The sequence below is a fragment of the Engystomops pustulosus genome, chromosome 4, assembly GCF_040894005.1.
Source record: "Engystomops pustulosus chromosome 4, aEngPut4.maternal, whole genome shotgun sequence".
Taxonomy (NCBI): Eukaryota; Metazoa; Chordata; class Amphibia; order Anura; family Leptodactylidae; genus Engystomops; species Engystomops pustulosus.
Window position 1 is genome coordinate 224,488,888 of NC_092414.1, and position 21,100 is coordinate 224,509,987.

Consider the following 21,100-nt stretch of genomic DNA (forward strand, 5'->3'; position numbering starts at 1 on the left):
TGACCCCATCATAGCTGACCCCATCATAGCTGACCCCATCCTAGCTGACCCCTGCGTCCACAACAAGATGTGTGGATCTCAATACCATAGCGATCATATGGAAGAAATGTCCAAGGAGTTAAGGACCTACTACTGGACACCAGGGACTGGGACACTAACCCACTGGGCACCAGGGACCGGGACACTGACCCACTGGACACCAGAGACCGGGACACTGACCCACTGGACACCAGGGACCGGGACACTGACCCACTGGACACCAGGGACCGGGACACTAACCCACTGGACACCAGAGACCGGGACACTGACCCACTGGACACCAGGGACCGGGACACTGACCCACTGGACACCAGGGACCGGGACACTAACCCACTGGACACCAGAGACCGGGACACTGACCCACTGGACACCAGGGACCGGAGCACTGACCCACTGGACACCAGGGACTGGGACACTAACCCACTGGACACCAGAGACCGGGACACTGACCCACTGGACACCAGGGATCGGGACACTGACCCACTGGACACCAGGGACCGGGACACTGACCCACTGGACACCAGGGACCGGGACACTAAGCCACTGGACACCAGGGACCGGGACACTGACCCACTGGACACCAGGGACTGGGACACTAAGCCACTGGACACCAGGGACCGGGACACTAACCCACTGGACACCAGAGAGTGGGACACTAACCCACTGGACACCAGGGACTGGGACACTAACCCACTGGACACCAGGACACTAACCCACTGGACACCAGAGACCGGGACACTGACCCACTGGACATCAGGGACTGGGACACTGACCCACTGGACACCAGAGACCGGGACACTGACCCACTGGACACCATGGACTGGGACACTGACCCACTGGACACCAGAGACCGGGACACTAAACCACGGGACACCAGAGACCGGGACACTAACCCACTGGACACCAGAGACCGGGACACTAACCCACTGGACACCAGAGACCAGGACACTAACCCACTGGACACCAGAGACCAGGACACTAACCCACTGGACACCAGAGACCGGGACACTAACCCACTGGACACCAGGGACTAGGACACTGATCGACTGGACACCAGAGACTGGGACACTAACCCACTGGACACCAGAGATCGGGACACTGACCCACTGGACACCAGAGACAGGGACACTGACCCACTGGACACCAGAGACCGGGACACTAACCCACTGGACACCAGAGACAGGGACACTCACCCACTGGACACCAGAGAGCGGGACACTAACCCACTGGACACCAGAGACAGGGACACTGACCCACTGGACACCAGGGACTGGGACACTAACCCACTGGACACCAGAGACCGGGACACTAACCCACTGGACACCAGAGACCGGGACACTCACCCACTGGACACCAGAGAGCGGGACACTAACCCACTGGACACCAGAGACAGGGACACTCACCCACTGGACACCAGAGAGCGGGACACTAACCCACTGGACACCAGAGACAGGGACACTGACCCACTGGACACCAGGGACTGGGACACTGACCCACTGGACACCAGAGACCGGGACACTCACCCACTGGACACCAGGGACCGGGACACTGATCCACTGGACACCAGGGACTGGGACACTCACCCACTGGACACCAGAGACCGGGACACTCACCCACTGGACACCAGGGACCGGGACACTGACCCACTGGACACCAGAGACCGGGACACTCACCCACTGGACACCAGAGACCGGGACACTCACCCACTGGACACCAGAGACCGGGACACTCACCCACTGGACACCAGAGAGCGGGACACTAGACCACTGGACACCAGGGACAGGGCCCCCCTGAGTGTACACCAGGACCAGTACTCACTCAGTGTCCCCATAGCGCGAGGTCCCTTCTCGTGAGTCAGTGACTGTTACTGTTTGGCCAGTAGTCAGCAGCGTGCGGATCAACTGACCAATCACATGGACGTTGCTCCCCCTAGTGGGCAGGATGAGGGTATCTGCACTGTATGGGGGTATGTGGGGTAGATAGGGGGCAGGATGAGGGTATCTGCACTGTATGGGGGTATGTGGGGTAGATAGGGGGCAGGATGAGGGTATCTGCACTGTATGGGGGTATGTGGGGTAGATAGGGGGCAGGATGAGGGTATCTGCACTGTATGGGGGTATGTGGGGTAGATAGGGGGCAGGATGAGGGTATCTGCACTGTATGGGGGTATGTGGGGTAGATAGGGGGCAGGATGAGGGTATCTGCACTGTATGGGGGTATGTGGGGTGGGTAGTGGGCAGGATGAGGGTATATACACTGTATGGGGGTATGTGGGGTAGGTAGGTGCAGGATCTGCACTGTATGGGGGTATGTGGGGTGGGTAGTGGGCAGGATGAGGGTATCTGCACTGTATGGGGGTATGTGGGGTGGGTAGTGGGCAGGATGAGGGTATCTGCACTGTATGGGGGTATGTGGGGCAGGTAGGGGGCAGGATGAGGGTATATGCACTGTTTGGGGGTATGTGGGGTAGATAGGGGGCAGGATGAGGGTGTCTGCACTGTATGGGGGTATGTGGGGTGGGTAGTGGGCAGGATGAGGGTATCTGCACTGTATGGGGGTAGGTAGGTGCAGGATCTGCACTGTATGGGGGTATATGGGGTGGGTAGTGGGCAGCATGAGGGTATCTGAACTGTATGGGGGTATGTGGGGTAGATAGGGGGCAGGATGAGGGTATCTGCACTGTATGGGGGTATGTGGGGTAGATAGGGGGCAGGATGAGGGTATCTGCACTGTATGGGGGTATGTGGGGTGGGTAGTGGGCAGGATGAGGGTATATACACTGTATGGGGGTATGTGGGGTAGGTAGGTGCAGGATCTGCACTGTATGGGGGTATGTGGGGTGGGTAGGGGGCAGGATGAGGGTATCTGCACTGTTTGGGGGTATGTGGGGTGGGTAGTGGGCAGGATGAGGGTATCTGCACTGTATGGGGGTATGTGGGGCAGGTAGGGGGCAGGATGAGGGTATATGCACTGTTTGGGGGTATGTGGGGTAGATAGGGGGCAGGATGAGGGTATCTGCACTGTATGGGGGTATGTGGGGTAGATAGAGGGCAGGATGAGGGTATCTGCACTGTATGGGGGTATGTGGGGTAGATAGGGGGCAGGATGAGGGTATCTGCACTGTATGGGGGTATGTGGGGTAGATAGGGGGCAGGATGAGGGTATCTGCACTGTATGGGGGTATGTGGGGTGGGTAGTGGGCAGGATGAGGGTATATACACTGTATGGGGGTATGTGGGGTAGGTAGGTGCAGGATCTGCACTGTATGGGGGTATGTGGGGTGGGTAGTGGGCAGGATGAGGGTATATACACTGTATGGGGGTATGTGGGGTAGGTAGGTGCAGGATCTGCACTGTATGGGGGTATGTGGGGTGGGTAGTGGGCAGGATGAGGGTATATACACTGTATGGGGGTATGTGGGGTAGGTAGGTGCAGGATCTGCACTGTATGGGGGTATGTGGGGTGGGTAGTGGGCAGGATGAGGGTATATACACTGTATGGGGGTATGTGGGGTAGGTAGGTGCAGGATCTGCACTGTATGGGGGTATGTGGGGTAGGTAGGTGCAGGATCTGCACTGTATGGGGGTATGTGGGTGGGTAGGGGGCAGGATGAGGGTATCTGCACTGTATGGGGGTATGTGGGGTAGGTAGGGGGCAGGATGAGGGTATCTGCACTGTATGAGGGTATGTGGGGTAGGTAGGGGGCAGGATGAGGGTATCTGCACTGTATGGGGGTATGTGGGGTAGGTAGGGTGCAGGATGAGGGTATCTGCACTGTATGGGGGTATGTGGGGTAGGTAGGTGCAGGATCTGCACTGTATGGGGGTATGTGGGGTAGGTAGGTGCAGGATCTGCACTGTATGGGGGTATGTGGGGTAGGTAGGTGCAGGATCTGCACTGTATGGGGGTATGTGGGGTAGGTAGGGGGCAGGATGAGGGTATCTGCACTGTATGGGGGTAGGTAGGTGCAGGATCTGCACTGTATGGGGGTATGTGGGGTAGGTAGGTGCAGGATCTGCACTGTATGGGGGTATGTGTGGTAGGTAGGGGGCAGGATGAGGGTATCTGCACTGTATGGGGGTATGTGGGGTAGGTAGGGGGCAGGATGAGGGTATCTGCACTGTATGGGGGTATGTGGGGTAGGTAGGGTGCAGGATGAGGGTATCTGCACTGTATGGGGGTATGTGGGGAAGGATGAGGGTATCTGCACTGTATGGGGGTATGTGGGGTAGGTAGTGGGCAGGATGAGGGTATCTGCACTGTATGAGGGTATGTGGGGTAGGTAGTGGGCAGGGTGGGGGTATGTGGGGTAGGTAGGGGGCAGGGTGGGGGTATGTGGGGCAGGTAGGGGGCAGGGTGGGGGGTATGTGGGGAAGGTAGGGGGCAGGTTGGGGTTATGTGGGGCAGGGTGGGGGTATGTGGGGAAGGTAGGGGGCAGGTTGGGGTTATGTGGGGCAGGGTGGGGGTATGTGGGGCAGGTGGAGCAGTGATCTGATTGGTTGCTATGGGAAACAATCGCTCTGCTTCAACCCCGCCCCCAAGGAGCTCCTAGGGCAGTGATGGAGAACCTTTCCGAGACCAAGTGCCAAAATCGCAACTGAAACCCATTTATTTATTGCAAAGTGCCAACAGGGCATCTAAGCCGTGACTTGTAGCTGTCTGCTCCGCCACAGAAGGACCTCCAGGGGTAATCTGCCGGGATCTTCTCCCTCTTCCTACAATCTGCAGAAGCCAGGGATGTGTTGCTATAATACAGCAGAGAGCACCAGGTCAGGTCTGTGAGTCCTGTCTGCTTGGGGCAATGTGGCCTGGGCACACACATAGAGGGCTCTGACTGCCACCTCAGGCACCCGTGCCATAGCTTCGCCACCCCGGGCCCTGGGGAAGTACACTCCAGTGCGCAGCCGCGAATCACGTGACCTGGTGTGCTAGGACATTAACCCTCTCACCTCCTGGACGGAATGAATGGCTGCAATAATGAAATATTAGCGGACAGGTTTAGGTAGGCCGCCGATTGGCCATTAGAGCTGTCAGTCATAAGCGCTCAGTGATTGGACGAGCTCCCGGTGGGCGGGTTCACTGTGGAACAGATTTATTTCATGGTACCACTCAGTTCCGTTATTGACAGAGGAGGCGTGGCCAATGTTCCTGCCTCATTTCATTGGACAATAGTAGATGGGGGCGGGGTCGTTAGGGATGGAATTCCTGATAATCCGTTAATGAGAGGCGTGGATTCTCTTATCTTCTCACTTATTGGCTGATGGCTTGTTGTCATTTAGTACGGCCTCTGTCGCTGATTAGCTGAATCTTGGCACTCAGGTTATGGACGCGTTCTCATTGGCTGTCGCGTAGCAGCGATTCGGTCCCGGCTTATTCCGTTCTCAATGGCGGCGGGTAACGATGACGACGAAGGCGGCGGCGGAGACGGAGACCCCGAGGTGGGCGCGAGCGAAGCCCCCAGCGGGCCCGGCGCCCGGAGGAGCCTGGAGAAGAGTCTGGAGGAGGCGGCCGCCACCGGGGTGCTCAACCTGGCCGCCCGCCGCATGAAGGAGCTGCCCCGGAGCGCCCGCAACTGCGACCTCAGCGACGTCACCCGAGCGGGTGAGAACCGGGGGAGAGATGGGGGGGGGGGGGGAGAGAACCGGGACAGAGAGAGAGGGGGGGAAGAGAACCGGGACAGAGAGAGAGGGGGGGGGAAGAGAACCGGGACAGAGAGAGAGGGGGGGGGAAGAGAACCGGGACAGAGAGAGAGGGGGGGGGAAGAGAACCGGGACAGAGAGAGAGGGGGGGGGAAGAGAACCGGGACAGAGAGGAGGGGGGGGGGGAGAGAACCGGGACAGAGAGAGAGGGGGGGGGGAAGAGAACCGGGACAGAGAGAGAGGGGGGGGGAAGAGAACCGGGACAGAGAGAGAGAGGGGGGGGGAAGAGAACCGGGACAGAGAGAGAGAGGGGGAAGAGAGAGAGGGGGGGGGGAAGAGAACCGGGACAGAGAGAGAGGGGGGGGGAAGAGAACCGGGACAGAGAGGAGGGGGGGGGGGGAGAGAACCGGGACAGAGAGAGAGGGGGGGGGGAGAGAACCGGGACAGAGAGAGAGGGGGGGGAAGAGAACCGGGACAGAGAGAGAGGGGGGGGGAAGAGAACCGGGACAGAGAGGAGGGGGGGGGGGGAGAGAACCGGGACAGAGAGAGAGGGGGGGGAAGAGAACCAGGACAGAGAGGAGGGGGGGGGGGGGAAGAGAACCGGGACAGAGAGAGAGGGGGGGGGAAGAGAACCGGGACAGAGAGAGAGGGGGGGGGAAGAGAACCGGGACAGAGAGAGAGGGGGGGGGAAGAGAACCGGGACAGAGAGGAGGGGGGGGGGGGAGAGAACCGGGACAGAGAGAGAGGGGGGGGGGAGAGAACCGGGACAGAGAGAGAGGGGGGGGGAAGAGAACCGGGACAGAGAGGAGGGGGGGGGGAAGAGAACCGGGACAGAGAGGAGGGGGGGGGGGAAGAGAACCGGGACAGAGAGGAGGGGGGGGGGGGAAGAGAACCGGGACAGAGAGAGAGGGGGGGGAAGAGAACCGGGACAGAGAGAGAGGGGGGGGAAGAGAACCAGGACAGAGAGAGAGGGGGGGGGAAGAGAACCGGGACAGAGAGAGAGGGGGGGGAAGAGAACCGGGAGAGAGAGAGAGGGGGGGGAAGAGAACCGGGACAGAGAGGAGGGGGGGGGACAACCGGGAGAGAGGAGGAGGGAGGGGGGGACAACCGGGAGAGAGGAGGAGGGAGGGGGGGACAACCGGGAGAGAGGAGGAGGGAGGGGGGGACAACCGGGAGAGAGGAGGAGGGAGGGGGGGACAACCGGGACAGAGAGGAGGGGGGGGGGAAGAGAACCGGGAGAGAGAGAGAGGGGGGGGAAGAGAACCGGGACAGAGAGGAGGGGGGGGGACAACCGGGAGAGAGGAGGAGGGAGGGGGGGACAACCGGGAGAGAGGAGGAGGGAGGGGGGGACAACCGGGAGAGAGAGGAGGGGGGGACAACCGGGAGAGAGAGGAGGGGGGAGAGAACCGGGAGAGAGGAGGAGGGGGGAGAGAACCGGGAGAGAGGAGGAGGGGGGAGAGAACCGGGAGAGAGGAGGAGGGGGGAGAGAACCGGGAGAGAGGAGGAGGAGGGGGGAGAGAACCGGGAGAGAGGAGGAGGAGGGGGGAGAGAACCGGGAGAGAGGAGGAGGAGGGGGGAGAGAACCGGGAGAGAGGAGGAGGGAGGGGGGGGAGAGAGGAGAGGGAGGAGGAGGGGAGAGAGAGGAGAGGGGGAACCGGGAGAGAGAGGAGGAGGGAGGGGTGGGCGCGGGAGAGATGTGATGAGCTCGTGCTGTGCCTGGGAAAGTTGTGTCTGTGCACTGAATATTCTGGCGAGGCGGAGCTGGGGGCGGGTGCTGCCCCGGTGGTAGTTGCCCCATCCCCCTATTGTGGGCGGGGTATAGGGTGGCTGCCCCTGTGATAGTTGCCCCTCCCTTGTGGGCGGGGTATAGGGGGGCTCCTCCTCCTCTGGTGTTGAGGTCCCGGTCTCTGAGCCATTCAGGAAATCCTGGATTGAGGATCGTGTGACCTGCGGACACTGCCAGGACCTGACAGCTGCTGGATGCTGGGGGTTGTGCTCCCCCGCAGGGTGTCCTGGACGCTGGGGGTTGTGCTCCTCCGCAGGGTGTCCTGGACGCTGGGGGTTGTGCTCCTCCGCAGGGTGTCCTGGACGCTGGGGGTTGTGCTCCCCCGCAGGGTGTCCTGGACGCTGGGGGTTGTGCTCCCCCGCAGGGTGCCCTGGACGCTGGGGGTTGTGCTCCCCCGCAGGGTGTCCTGGACGCTGGGGTTTGTGCTCCCCCGCAGGGTGTCCTGGACGCTGGGGTTTGTGCTCCCCCGCAGGGTGTCCTGGACGCTGGGGGTTGTGCTCCTCCGCAGGGTGTCCTGGACGCTGGGGGTTGTGCTCCTCCGCAGGGTGTCCTGGACGCTGGGGGTTGTGCTCCTCCGCAGGGTGTCCTGGACGCTGGGGGTTGTGCTCCTCCGCAGGGTGCCCTGGACGCTGGGGGTTGTGCTCCCCCCGCAGGGTGCCCTGGACGCTGGGGGTTGTGCTCCCCCCGCAGGGTGCCCTGGACGCTGGGGGTTGTGCTCCCCCCGCAGGGTGCCCTGGACGCTGGGGGTTGTGCTCCCCCCGCAGGGTGCCCTGGACGCTGGGGGTTGTGCTCTCCCGCAGGGTGTCCGGGACGCTGGGGGTTGTGCTCTCCCGCAGGGTGTCCGGGACGCTGGGGGTTGTGCTCTCCCGCAGGGTGTCCGGGACGCTGGGGGTTGTGCTCTCCCGCAGGGTGTCCGGGACGCTGGGGGTTGTGCTCCCCCGCAGGGTGCCCTGGACGCTGGGGGTTGTGCTCCCCCGCAGGGTGCCCTGGACGCTGGGGGTTGTGCTCCCCCGCAGGGTGCCCTGGACGCTGGGGGTTGTGCTCCCCCGCAGGGTGCCCTGGACGCTGGGGGTTGTGCTCCCCCGCAGGGTGCCCTGGACGCTGGGGGTTGTGCTCCCCCGCAGGGTGCCCTGGACGCTGGGGGTTGTGCTCCCCCGCAGGGTGCCCTGGACGCTGGGGGTTGTGCTCCCCCGCAGGGTGCCCTGGACGCTGGGGGTTGTGCTCCCCCCGCAGGGTGCCCTGGACGCTGGGGGTTGTGCTCCCCCCGCAGGGTGCCCTGGACGCTGGGGGTTGTGCTCTCCCGCAGGGTGTCCTGGACGCTGGGGGTTGTGCTCCCCCGCAGGGTGCCCTGGACGCTGGGGGTTGTGCTCCCCCCGCAGGGTGTCCTGGACGCTGGGGGTTGTGCTCTCCCGCAGGGTGTCCTGGACGCTGGGGGTTGTGCTCTCCCGCAGGGTGTCCTGGACGCTGGGGGTTGTGCTCCCCCGCAGGGTGCCCTGGACGCTGGGGGTTGTGCTCCCCCCGCAGGGTGTCCTGGACGCTGGGGGTTGTGCTCTCCCGCAGGGTGTCCTGGACGCTGGGGGTTGTGCTCTCCCGCAGGGTGCCCGGGACGCTGGGGGTTGTGCTCTCCCGCAGGGTGTCCGGGACGCTGGGGGTTGTGCTCTCCCGCAGGGTGTCCGGGACGCTGGGGGTTGTGCTCTCCCGCAGGGTGCCCTGGACGCTGGGGGTTGTGCTCCCCCCGCAGGGTGTCCTGGACGCTGGGGGTTGTGCTCTCCCGCAGGGTGTCCTGGACGCTGGGGGTTGTGCTCCCCCGCAGGGTGCCCGGGACGCTGGGGGTTGTGCTCCCCCGCAGGGTGCCCGGGATGCTGGGGGTTGTGCTCCCTATACTTGAGGCTCTTCCTGTGCTTGCCGTCTGGGTCTGGTATTGTTGCCTGTTATTGGTGATTATTCTCTTCTGACCTTCCTGTGTGAGCTGCTCCCTGCTGTGGGGGTTATGCTCCAACCTCAGTGTAAACATTTATTATTGGGTCACCCTGTGCCCGGGCTCGCCCTCTGAATGGACCCTTTCTAACCAGCTGGGCATCGTGCCATGCTGAGCTCACAGGATGAATCACAAGCTGCCCCCGGGCACAGGCGCGCCAGCACCAGAGCAACAACACAAGGAGGGGGCGAGAGCCAGGGTCAGAGGTCAAGGAAGGGCATAGATCTCAAGACTGTGTATATACAGGTTATGGGGTAGTAGTAGTGTCTGGGCTGTGTGTATATACAGGTTATGGGGTAGTAGTAGTGTCTGGGCTGTGTGTATATATACAGGTTATGGGGTAGTAGTAGTGTCTGGGCTGTGTATATATACAGGTTATGGGGTAGTAGTAGTGTCTGGGCTGTGTGTATATATACAGGTTATGGGGTAGTAGTAGTGTCTGGGCTGTGTGTATATATACAGGTTATGGGGTAGTAGTAGTGTCTGGGCTGTGTGTATATATACAGGTTATGGGGTAGTAGTAGTGTCTGGGCTGTGTGTATATATACAGGTTATGGGGTAGTAGTAGTGTCTGGGCTGTGTATATATACAGGTTATGGGGTAGTAGTAGTGTCTGGGCTGTGTGTATATACAGGTTATGGGGTAGTAGTAGTGTCTGGGCTGTGTGTATATATACAGGTTATGGGGTAGTAGTAGTGTCTGGGCTGTGTATATATACAGGTTATGGGGTAGTAGTAGTGTCTGGGCTGTGTGTATATATACAGGTTATGGGGTAGTAGTAGTGTCTGGGCTGTGTATATATACAGGTTATGGGGTAGTAGTAGTGTCTGGGCTGTGTATATATACAGGTTATGGGGTAGTAGTAGTGTCTGGGCTGTGTATATACAGGTTGTGGGGTAGTAGTAGTGTCTGGGCTGTGTATATATACAGGTTATGGGGTAGTAGTAGTGTCTGGGCTGTGTATATATACAGGTTATGGGGTAGTAGTAGTGTCTGGGCTGTGTGTATATACAGGTTATGGGGTAGTAGTAGTGTCTGGGCTGTGTGTATATATACAGGTTATGGGGTAGTAGTAGTGTCTGGGCTGTGTGTATATATACAGGTTATGGGGTAGTAGTAGTGTCTGGGCTGTGTATATACAGGTTATGGGGTAGTAGTAGTGTCTGGGCTGTGTATATACAGGTTATGGGGTAGTAGTAGTGTCTGGGCTGTGTATATATACAGGTTATGGGGTAGTAGTAGTGTCTGGGCTGTGTATATATATACAGGTTATGGGGTAGTAGTAGTGTCTGGGCTGTGTATATATACAGGTTATGGGGTAGTAGTAGTGTCTGGGCTATGTGTGTATATACAGGTTATGGGGTAGTAGTAGTGTCTGGGCTATGTGTGTATATACAGGTTATGGGGTAGTAGTAGTGTCTGGGCTGTGTGTATATACAGGTTATGGGGTGGTAGTAGTAGTGTCTGGGCTGTGTGTATATACAGGTTATGGGGTAGTAGTAGTGTCTGGGCTGTGTATATACAGGTTATGGGGTAGTAGTAGTGTCTGGGCTGTGTATATATACAGGTTATGGGGTAGTAGTAGTGTCTGGGCTGTGTATATACAGGTTATGGGGTAGTAGTAGTGTCTGGGCTGTGTATATATACAGGTTATGGGGTAGTAGTAGTGTCTGGGCTGTGTATATACAGGTTATGGGGTAGTAGTAGTGTCTGGGCTGTGTGTATATACAGGTTATGGGGTAGTAGTAGTGTCTGGGCTGTGTATATATATACAGGTTATGGGGTAGTAGTAGTGTCTGGGCTGTGTGTATATATACAGGTTATGGGGTAGTAGTAGTGTCTGGGCTGTGTATATATACAGGTTATGGGGTAGTAGTAGTGTCTGGGCTGTGTATATATACAGGTTATGGGGTAGTAGTAGTGTCTGGGCTGTGTATATATACAGGTTATGGGGTAGTAGTAGTGTCTGGGCTGTGTATATATACAGGTTATGGGGTAGTAGTAGTGTCTGGGCTGTGTGCATATATATATACAGGTTATGAGGTAGTAGTAGTGTCTGGGCTGTGTGCATATATATATACAGGTTATGAGGTAGTAGTAGTGTCTGGGCTGTGTATATATATACAGGTTATGGGGTAGTAGTAGTGTCTGGGCTGTGTATATATACAGGTTATGGGGTAGTAGTAGTGTCTGGGCTGTGTATATATACAGGTTATGGGGTAGTAGTAGTGTCTGGGCTGTGTATATATACAGGTTATGGGGTAGTAGTAGTGTCTGGGCTGTGTATATATACAGGTTATGGGGTAGTAGTAGTGTCTGGGCTGTGTGTATATATACAGGTTATGGGGTAGTAGTAGTGTCTGGGCTGTGTATATATACAGGTTATGGGGTAGTAGTAGTGTCTGGGCTGTGTGTATATATACAGGTTATGGGGTAGTAGTAGTGTCTGGGCTGTGTGTATATATACAGGTTATGGGGTAGTAGTAGTGTCTGGGCTGTGTGTATATATATACAGGTTATGGGGTAGTAGTAGTGTCTGGGCTGTGTATATATACAGGTTATGGGGTAGTAGTAGTGTCTGGGCTGTGTATATATACAGGTTATGGGGTAGTAGTAGTGTCTGGGCTGTGTGTATATATACAGGTTATGGGGTAGTAGTAGTGTCTGGGCTGTGTATATATACAGGTTATGGGGTAGTAGTAGTGTCTGGGCTGTGTGTGTATATATACAGGTTATGGGGTAGTAGTAGTGTCTGGGCTGTGTATATACAGGTTATGGGGTAGTAGTAGTGTCTGGGCTGTGTGTATATATACAGGTTATGGGGCAGTAGTAGTGTCTGGGCTGTGTATATATACAGGTTATGGGGTAGTAGTAGTGTCTGGGCTGTGTGTATATATACAGGTTATGGGGTAGTAGTAGTGTCTGGGCTGTGTATATATACAGGTTATGGGGTAGTAGTAGTGTCTGGGCTGTGTGTATATATACAGGTTATGGGGTAGTAGTAGTGTCTGGGCTGTGTATATATACAGGTTATGGAGTAGTAGTAGTGTCTGGGCTGTGTGTATATATACAGGTTATGGGGTAGTAGTAGTGTCTGGGCTGTGTGTATATATACAGGTTATGGAGTAGTAGTAGTGTCTGGGCTGTGTGTATATATACAGGTTATGGGGTAGTAGTAGTGTCTGGGCTGTGTATATATACAGGTTATGGGGTAGTAGTAGTGTCTGGGCTGTGTATATATACAGGTTATGGGGTAGTAGTAGTGTCTGGGCTGTGTGTATATATACAGGTTATGGGGTAGTAGTAGTGTCTGGGCTGTGTATATATACAGGTTATGGGGTAGTAGTAGTGTCTGGGCTGTGTATATATACAGGTTATGGGGTAGTAGTGTCTGGGCTGTGTGTATATATACAGGTTATGGGGTAGTAGTAGTGTCTGGGCTGTGTGTATATATACAGGTTATGGGGTAGTAGTAGTGTCTGGGCTGTGTGTATATATACAGGTTATGGGGTAGTAGTAGTGTCTGGGCTGTGTATATATACAGGTTATGGGGTAGTAGTAGTGTCTGGGCTGTGTATATATACAGGTTATGGGGTAGTAGTAGTGTCTGGGCTGTGTATATATACAGGTTATGGGGTAGTAGTAGTGTCTGGGCTGTGTGTATATACAGGTTATGGGGTAGTAGTAGTGTCTGGGCTGTGTGTATATATACAGGTTATGGGGTAGTAGTAGTGTCTGGGCTGTGTGTATATATACAGGTTATGGGGTAGTAGTAGTGTCTGGGCTGTGTATATATACAGGTTATGGGGTAGTAGTAGTGTCTGGGCTGTGTATATACAGGTTATGGGGTAGTAGTAGTGTCTGGGCTGTGTATATATACAGGTTATGGGGTAGTAGTAGTGTCTGGGCTGTGTATATATACAGGTTATGGGGTAGTAGTAGTGTCTGGGCTGTGTATATATACAGGTTATGGGGTAGTAGTAGTGTCTGGGCTGTGTATATATATACAGGTTATGGGGTAGTAGTAGTGTCTGGGCTGTGTATATATACAGGTTATGGGGTAGTAGTAGTGTCTGGGCTGTGTATATATACAGGTTATGGGGTAGTAGTAGTGTCTGGGCTGTGTATATATACAGGTTATGGGGTAGTAGTAGTGTCTGGGCTGTGTATATATACAGGTTATGGGGTAGTAGTAGTGTCTGGGCTGTGTATATATACAGGTTATGGGGTAGTAGTAGTGTCTGGGCTGTGTGTATATACAGGTTGTGGGGTAGTAGTAGTGTCTGGGCTGTGTATATACAGGTTGTGGGGTAGTAGTAGTGTCTGGGCTGTGTATATACAGGTTATGGGGTAGTAGTAGTGTCTGGGCTGTGTATATATATACAGGTTATGGGGTAGTAGTAGTGTCTGGGCTGTGTATATATACAGGTTATGGGGTAGTAGTAGTGTCTGGGCTGTGTATATATACAGGTTATGGGGTAGTAGTAGTGTCTGGGCTGTGTATATATACAGGTTATGGGGTAGTAGTAGTGTCTGGGCTGTGTATATATACAGGTTATGGGGTAGTAGTAGTGTCTGGGCTGTGTATATATACAGGTTATGGGGTAGTAGTAGTGTCTGGGCTGTGTGTATATACAGGTTGTGGGGTAGTAGTAGTGTCTGTATTAGTCATGTGGTGTCTTCTCTGTTCTCCGCAGATCTCTCCAGGAATCGGTTGTCGGAGTTGCCGCTGGAGATTTGTCACCTTGTTTCCCTGGAGTCTCTGACCCTCTACCATAACTGCCTCCGGACGCTGTCTCCTGCTATATCCAACCTGCAGGTTCTGACCTACCTGAACATCAGGTGAGCAGATGAGTGGTCACGCTGGCGCTGCTGCTCTCTGTCTGCACATTGCAGATCTCTTATCCTTCTTTTTTGTCTTCGCAGTCGGAATCTCCTGAGCTCCCTTCCCCCGCACGTGTGCCGCCTGCCCCTCACTGTCCTCATTGCCAGCAACAACAAGCTGAGCTCACTGCCTGAGGAGGTGGGGGCCATGACCTACCTGCGCCAACTGGTGAGTTTTCTAAAAAATCTATTTCTGCAGCAAATATACTCAACACATAGATATATGCCATCAGGGAATATACTACACACATGGATGTATACCAGCAGGGGATATACCACACACATAGATATATACCAGCAGGGGATTTACCACACACATAGATATATACCAGCAGGGGATTTACCATACACATAGATAGATATATACCAGCAGGGGATATACCACACACATAGATACATACGATCAGGGAACATACTATACACATGGATATATACCAGCATTGAATATACTACACACACACAGTTATATTCCAGCAGGGGATATACCACACACATAGATATATACCAGCAGGGGATATACCACACACATAGATACATACCATCAGGGAACATACTACACACATGGATATATACCAGCAGGGGATTTACCACACACATAGATATATACCAGCAGGGGATTTACCATACACATAGATATATACCAGCAGGGGATATACCACACACATAGATATATACCAGCAGTCAATATACCACACACACAGATATGTACCAGGAGGGGATATACCACACACACAGATATATACCAGCAGTGAATATACCACACACACAGTTATATTCCAGCAGGGGATATACCACACACATAGATATATACCAGCAGGGGATATACCACACACATAGATATATACCAGCAGGGGATTTACCACACACATAGATATATACCAGCAGGGGATTTACCATACACCTAGATATATACCAGCAGGGGATATACCACACACACAGATATGTACCAGGAAGGGATATACCACACACACAGATATATACCAGCAGTGAATATACCACACACACAGTTATATTCCAGCAGGGGATATACCACACACATAGATATTTACCACACACACAGATATATACCAGCAGGGGATTTACCACACACATAGATATATACCAGCAGGGGATTTACGATACACATAGATATATACCAGCAGGGGATTTACGATACACATAGATATATACCAGCAGGGGATATACCACACACATGGATATATACCAGCAGGGGATATACCACACACATGGATATATACCAGCAGGGGATATACCACACACACAGATATGTACCAGGAAGGGATATACCACACACACAGATATATACCAGCAGTGAATATACCACACACATAGTTATATACCAGCAGGGGATATACCACACACATAGATATATACCACACACACAGATATATACCAGCAGTGAATATACCACACACATAGATATATACCAGCAGGAGATATACCACACACACAGATATATACCAGCAGTGAATATACCACACACACAGATATATACCAGCAGTGAATATACCACACACATAGATATATACCAGCAGGAGATATACCACACACATAGATACATACCACACACACAGATATATACCAGCAGTGAATATACCACACACACAGATATATACCAGCAGTGAATATACCACACACATAGATATATACCAGCAGGAGATATACCACACACATAGATATATACCACACTCATAGGCTATGACTTATCACTGTAGAGTTTGTTGCTTGGTGGCCTTTGGAGCACATCTCCACACTGCGTCCCAAATAACTCCTCAGTCACTTACAGTATAACAAGTATACCCTGCGCTGTGCTGAGCACAATGTTCCCTGTATATACAGATGATTCCCCGGGACCCTCCTTATATTATAGTGTTTACTACAGTAACACAAGCCCCCCCTTCCTTAGACGTGTGAGGGGGATCTCTGGAATCATTCCAGATATTCCCATGGAATGGAATATCCATATACATGTTGGATACATTTAGTTGTCTCCTCTGATGATGTGTGAGCACATAACATGAGTGGAGGATATTGTGTCACTCAGCGGTGGAATTGTGTCATCTCTAGCTTCCTGCTGCACCAGCGCAATGTCTGCGGGGTCCCCCAGGCAGGGGGCGGGGCCTGCGTGTGTGTGTGCAGGCGGGGGGCCTGCGTGTGTGTGTGCAGGCGGGGGGCCTGCGTGTGTGTGTGCAGGCGGGGGCCTGCGTGTGTGTGTGCAGGCGGGGGCCTGCGTGTGTGTGTGCAGGCGGGGGGCCTGCGTGTGTGTGTGTGTAGGCGGGGGCCTGCGTGTGTGTGTGTGTGTAGGCGGGGGGCCTGCGTGTGTGTGTGCAGGCGGGGGGCCTGCGTGTGTGTGTGTGTGTGTGTGTGTGCAGGCGGGGGCCTGCGTGTGTGTGTGTGTGTGCAGGCGGGGGGCCTGCGTGTGTGTGTGTGCAGGCGGGGGGCCTGCGTGTGTGTGTGTGCAGGCAGGGGGCCTGCGTGTGTGTGTGTGTGCAGGCGGGGGGCGGGCCCTGTGTGTGTGTGTGTGTGTGTGTGTGTGTGTGTGTGTGTGCAGGCGGGGGCCTGCGCGTGTGTGTGTGTGCAGGCGGGGGGCCTGCGTGTGTGTGTGTGCAGGCGGGGGGCCTGCGTGTGTGTGTGTGTGTGTGCAGGCGGGGGGCCTGCGTGTGTGTGTGTGTGTGTGTGTGCAGGCGGGGGCCTGCGTGTGTGTGTGTGTGTGCAGGCGGGGGGCCTGCGTGTGTGTGTGTGTGCAGGCGGGGGCCTGCGTGTGTGTGTGTGTGCAGGCGGGGGGCCTGCGTGTGTGTGTGCAGGCGGGGGGCCTGCGTGTGTGTGTGTGTAGGCGGGGGCCTGCGTGTGTGTGCGTGTGTGTGTGTGTGTAGGCGGGGGGCCTGCGTGTGTGTGTGCAGGCGGGGGCCTGCGTGTGTGTGTGTGTGTGTGTGTGTGTGTGTGTGCAGGCGGGGGGCCTGCGTGTGTGTGTGTGTGTGTGTGTGTGTGTGTGCAGGCGGGGGCCTGCGTGTGTGTGTGTGCAGGCGGGGGGCCTGCGTGTGTGTGTGTGCAGGCAGGGGCCTGCGTGTGTGTGTGTGCAGGCGGGGGGCGGGGCCTGTGTGTGTGTGTGTGTGTGTGTGCAGGCGGGGGGCCTGCGCGTGTGTGTGTGTGCAGGCGGGGGCTGCGTGTGTGTGTGTGTGCAGGCGGGGGGCCTGCGTGTGTGTGTGTGTGTGTGCAGGCGGGGGGCCTGCGTGTGTGGTGTGTGTGTGCAGGCGGGGGGCCTGCGTGTGTGTGTGTGTGCAGGCGGGGGGCCTGCGTGTGTGTGTGTGCAGGCGGGGGGCCTGCGTGTGTGTGTGTGTGTGTGCAGGCGGGGGGCCTGCGTGTGTGTGTGTGCAGGCGGGGGCCTGCGTGTGTGTGTGTGCAGGCGGGGGCCTGCGTGTGTGTGTGTGCAGGCGGGGGGCCTGCGTGTGTGTGTGTGCAGTCGGGGGCCTGCGTGTGTGTGTGTGCAGTCGGGGGGCCTGCGTGTGTGTGTGTGCAGTCGGGGGGCCTGCGTGTGTGTGTGTGTGCAGTCGGGGGGCCTGCGTGTGTGTGTGTGCAGTCGGGGGCCTGCGTGTGTGTGTGTGCAGTCGGGGGGCCTGCGTGTGTGTGTGTGCAGTCGGGGGGCCTGCGTGTGTGTGTGTGCAGTCGGGGGGCCTGCGTGTGTGGTGTGTGCAGTCGGGGGGCCTGCGTGTGTGTGTGTGCAGTCGGGGGCCTGCGTGTGTGTGTGTGCAGTCGGGGGGCCTGCGTGTGTGTGTGTGTGCAGTCGGGGGGCCTGCGTGTGTGTGTGTGTGCAGTCGGGGGGCCTGCGTGTGTGTGTGTGTGCAGTCGGGGGGCCTGCGTGTGTGTGTGTGTGCAGTCGGGGGCCTGCGTGTGTGTGTGTGTGCAGTCGGGGGGCGGGGCTGTGTGTGTGCGTGCAGTCGGGGGCGGGGCCTGTGTGTGTGCAGTCGGGGGGCGGGGCCTGTGTGTGTGCAGTCGGGGGCGGGGCCTGTGTGTGTGCAGTCGGGGGGCGGGCCCTGTGTATGTGCAGGTGGGGGGCGGGGCCTTGTGCAGGGGCGGTGTGTATGATCTGTCCCTTGTGTTGCAGGACCTCAGCTGTAATGAGCTGCAGTCGCTCCCTGCACAGATGGGTCCCTGCGGTCGCTGCGGGAGCTGAACGTGCGGAGGAACCATCTGACTGTCTCTGGCCGGAGGGTAAGGCCACTCCCCATATGCTAATGAGCTGCTGATCATGTGACCGGTGACTCCATGTTTCCATGTATTTCTCAGAGATCTCGGAGCTGCCTCTGACTCGTCTGGATTTCTCGTGTAACCGCGTCGCCCGCATCCCACCCGCTACCGGCACCTGCGCCACCTGCAGAGCATCGCCCTGAGCAACAACCCGCTGCAGTACCCCCCGCTCAGGTCAGCCGCTCGTCTGCTGCGGGGTCTCCTGTGTCCTGGAGCAGGGGCTCATGGGTCTCTTCTTTATCTGCTCTAGATCTGCCTTAAAGGGAAGGTTCACATCTTTAAGTACTTGAACATGGAAGCTTGTAGTAAAGTGGCTCCAGATCTGGGAAAGCTGAGTCGTCCCACCAGCTTCACCGCCTGGTAAGTGACCCCCAGGGGAGGAGAGGTCCCTGCGGGCTGTGGTCAGCAGTGCCAGGCCCGCTGCTAGGGAGTAGTCTATGGAGAGGGTGTACAGGATTACACTGCCCCAGTCTACAGGTGTCTCTGGTACTGCCCATCAGACGCGGGAACTGGAGCAGATCAGTACCACACACCCTGTGACTGGTGGAGTCAAGTAAGTGTCCTGTCTGCCGCACACAACCTCTGACCAGAGAGGGACGTCAGATAAATGTCCTGTCTGCCGCACACAACCTCTGACCAGAGAGGGACGTCAGATAAGTGTCCTGTCTGCCGCACATAACCTCTGACCAGAGAGGGACATCAAATAAGTGTCCTGTCTGCCGCACATAACCTGTGACCAGAGAGGGACGTCAGATAAGTGTCCCTGTCTGCCGCACATAACCTGTGATGGGGTAATAGGGGTGTCATGTAAGTGTCCTGTCTGCCGCACACATCCTCTGACCTGAGAGGGGGTGTCGGATAAGTGTCCTGTCTGCCGCACATAACAAGTGACGGGGTAATAGGGGTGTCATGTAAGTGTCCTGTCTGCCGCACATAACAAGTGACGGAGTAATAGGGGTGTCCTGTCTGCCGCACACCACCTGATTCTGCCTCTCCTTGCAGTCTGACTGATGATCTGTATCCTCAGCCATACGGGGGTCTCGACTCTGGCTTTAACAGTGTGGACAGCGGCAGCAAGCGGTGGTCCGGCAATGAGGTGCGTAACTGTGGTTACTCTGCCACCCCCCAGATGCATTGTATGAACCCCTATATCTCTGACTTATCCCCCCTTGTGTGTTCCAGTCTGCAGATGAGCTCTCGGACCTCTCCTTCAGGGTATCCGGCTTGGGGCGAGACGTGCGACCCTTCAAAGAGAAGCTGAATGGTGCCAGTAAGTGTCCCCTGGCCAGAGGAAGTGTATGAGAGGTGCCTGCAGGGGGGGAGAGTGTATGAGAGGTGCCTGCAGGGGGAGGGAGGGGGAGAGTGTATGAGAGGTGCCTGCAGGGGGGGAGAGTGTATGAGAGGTGCCTGCAGGGGGGGAGAGTGTATGAGAGGTGCCTGCAGGGGGGAGAGTGTATGAGAGGTGCCTGCAGGGGGGGAGAGTGTATGAGAGGTGCCTGCAGGGGGAGGGAGGGGGAGAGTGTATGAGAGGTGCCTGCAGGGGGAGGGAGGGGGAGAGTGTATGAGAGGTGCCTGCAGGGGGAGAGTGTATGAGAGGTGCCTGCAGGGGGGGAGAGTGTATGAGAGGTGCCTGCAGGGGGGGAGAGTGTATGAGAGGTGCCTGCAGGGGGAGGGGAGGGGAGAGTGTATGAGAGGTGCCTGCAGGGGGAGGGAGGGGGAGAGGTATGATGAGAGTGCCTGCAGGGGGGGAGAGTGTATGAGAGGTGCCTGCAGGGGGAGGGGGAGAGTGTATGAGAGGTGCCTGCAGGGGGGGAGGGAGGGGGAGAGTGTATGAGAGGTACCTGCAGGGGGAGGGGGAGAGTGTATGAGAGGTGCCTGCAGGGGGAGGGGGGAGAGTGTATGAGAGGTGCCTGCAGGGGGAGGGGGAGACGTGTATGAGAGGTGCCTGCAGGGGGGAGGGAGGGGAGGAGTGTATGAGAGGTGCCTGCAGGGGGGGAGGGAGGGGAGAGTGTATGAGAGGTGCCTGCAGGGGGGGGAGGGAGGGGGAGAGTGTATGAGAGGTGCCTGCAGGGGGGAGGGAGGGGGAGAGTGTATGAGAGGTGCCTGCAGGGGGGGAGGGAGGGGGAGAGTGTATGAGAGGTGCCTGCAGGGGGGGAGGGAGGGGGGAGAGTGTATGAGAGGTGCCTGCAGGGGGGAGGGAGGGGTGAGTGTATGAGAGGTGCCTGCAGGGGGGGAGGGAGGGGGAGAGTGTATGAGAGGTGCCTGCAGGGGGAGGGAGGGGGAGAGTGTATGAGAGGTGCCTGCAGGGGCTGACGCTTTGTTATTCACATTTGTATATTTCACTTTCAGCAAATGGAGAGAACGAGATCCCGGATTTCATTGACGGAAGCACAAACCAGGAGGACCCCGACCTTCATATCCTGGTCACCCCACAGGTAAGTCCTGACCGGAGGAGAGTGTCCTCTGCATTAACCCCCTGCTGTCCTCTGTATTAACCCCCCCCCCTCCCCTCTCCCGCTGTCCTCCTCT

The 21,100-nt window shown here is 56.6% G+C and overlaps 2 protein-coding genes across 5 annotated transcripts in view; one reads left to right on the top strand and one right to left on the bottom strand.

Moving 5' to 3' along the window:
- ZMYND15 (zinc finger MYND-type containing 15) overlaps positions 1 to 1,963 on the bottom strand; it is a 29,860-nt gene extending 27,897 nt beyond the window's left edge. For 2 of the 4 annotated variants that reach the window (XM_072150033.1, XM_072150029.1), the window contains exon 1: positions 1,858 to 1,963. In XM_072150033.1, coding sequence (XP_072006134.1) covers positions 1,858 to 1,870 — 13 coding nt within the window. In that variant the 5' untranslated portion in view covers positions 1,871 to 1,963. Of the gene's footprint in view, positions 1 to 1,772 lie in introns of all 4 variants that reach the window. The other 2 variants (XM_072150034.1, XM_072150030.1) reach the window with 2 other exon arrangements.
- A 3,373-nt stretch (positions 1,964 to 5,336) lies between these two features.
- LOC140128821 (leucine-rich repeat and calponin homology domain-containing protein 4-like) overlaps positions 5,337 to 21,100 on the top strand; it is a gene marked incomplete at its 5' end in the record, with an annotated part of 28,240 nt that continues 12,476 nt past the window's right edge. The window contains 11 exon segments of the mRNA XM_072150523.1: positions 5,337 to 5,640; positions 14,140 to 14,284; positions 14,369 to 14,495; positions 18,429 to 18,480; positions 18,483 to 18,535; positions 18,613 to 18,673; positions 18,676 to 18,749; positions 18,822 to 18,931; positions 19,574 to 19,667; positions 19,754 to 19,841; positions 20,921 to 21,006. Coding sequence (XP_072006624.1) covers positions 5,337 to 5,640; positions 14,140 to 14,284; positions 14,369 to 14,495; positions 18,429 to 18,480; positions 18,483 to 18,535; positions 18,613 to 18,673; positions 18,676 to 18,749; positions 18,822 to 18,931; positions 19,574 to 19,667; positions 19,754 to 19,841; positions 20,921 to 21,006 — 1,194 coding nt within the window.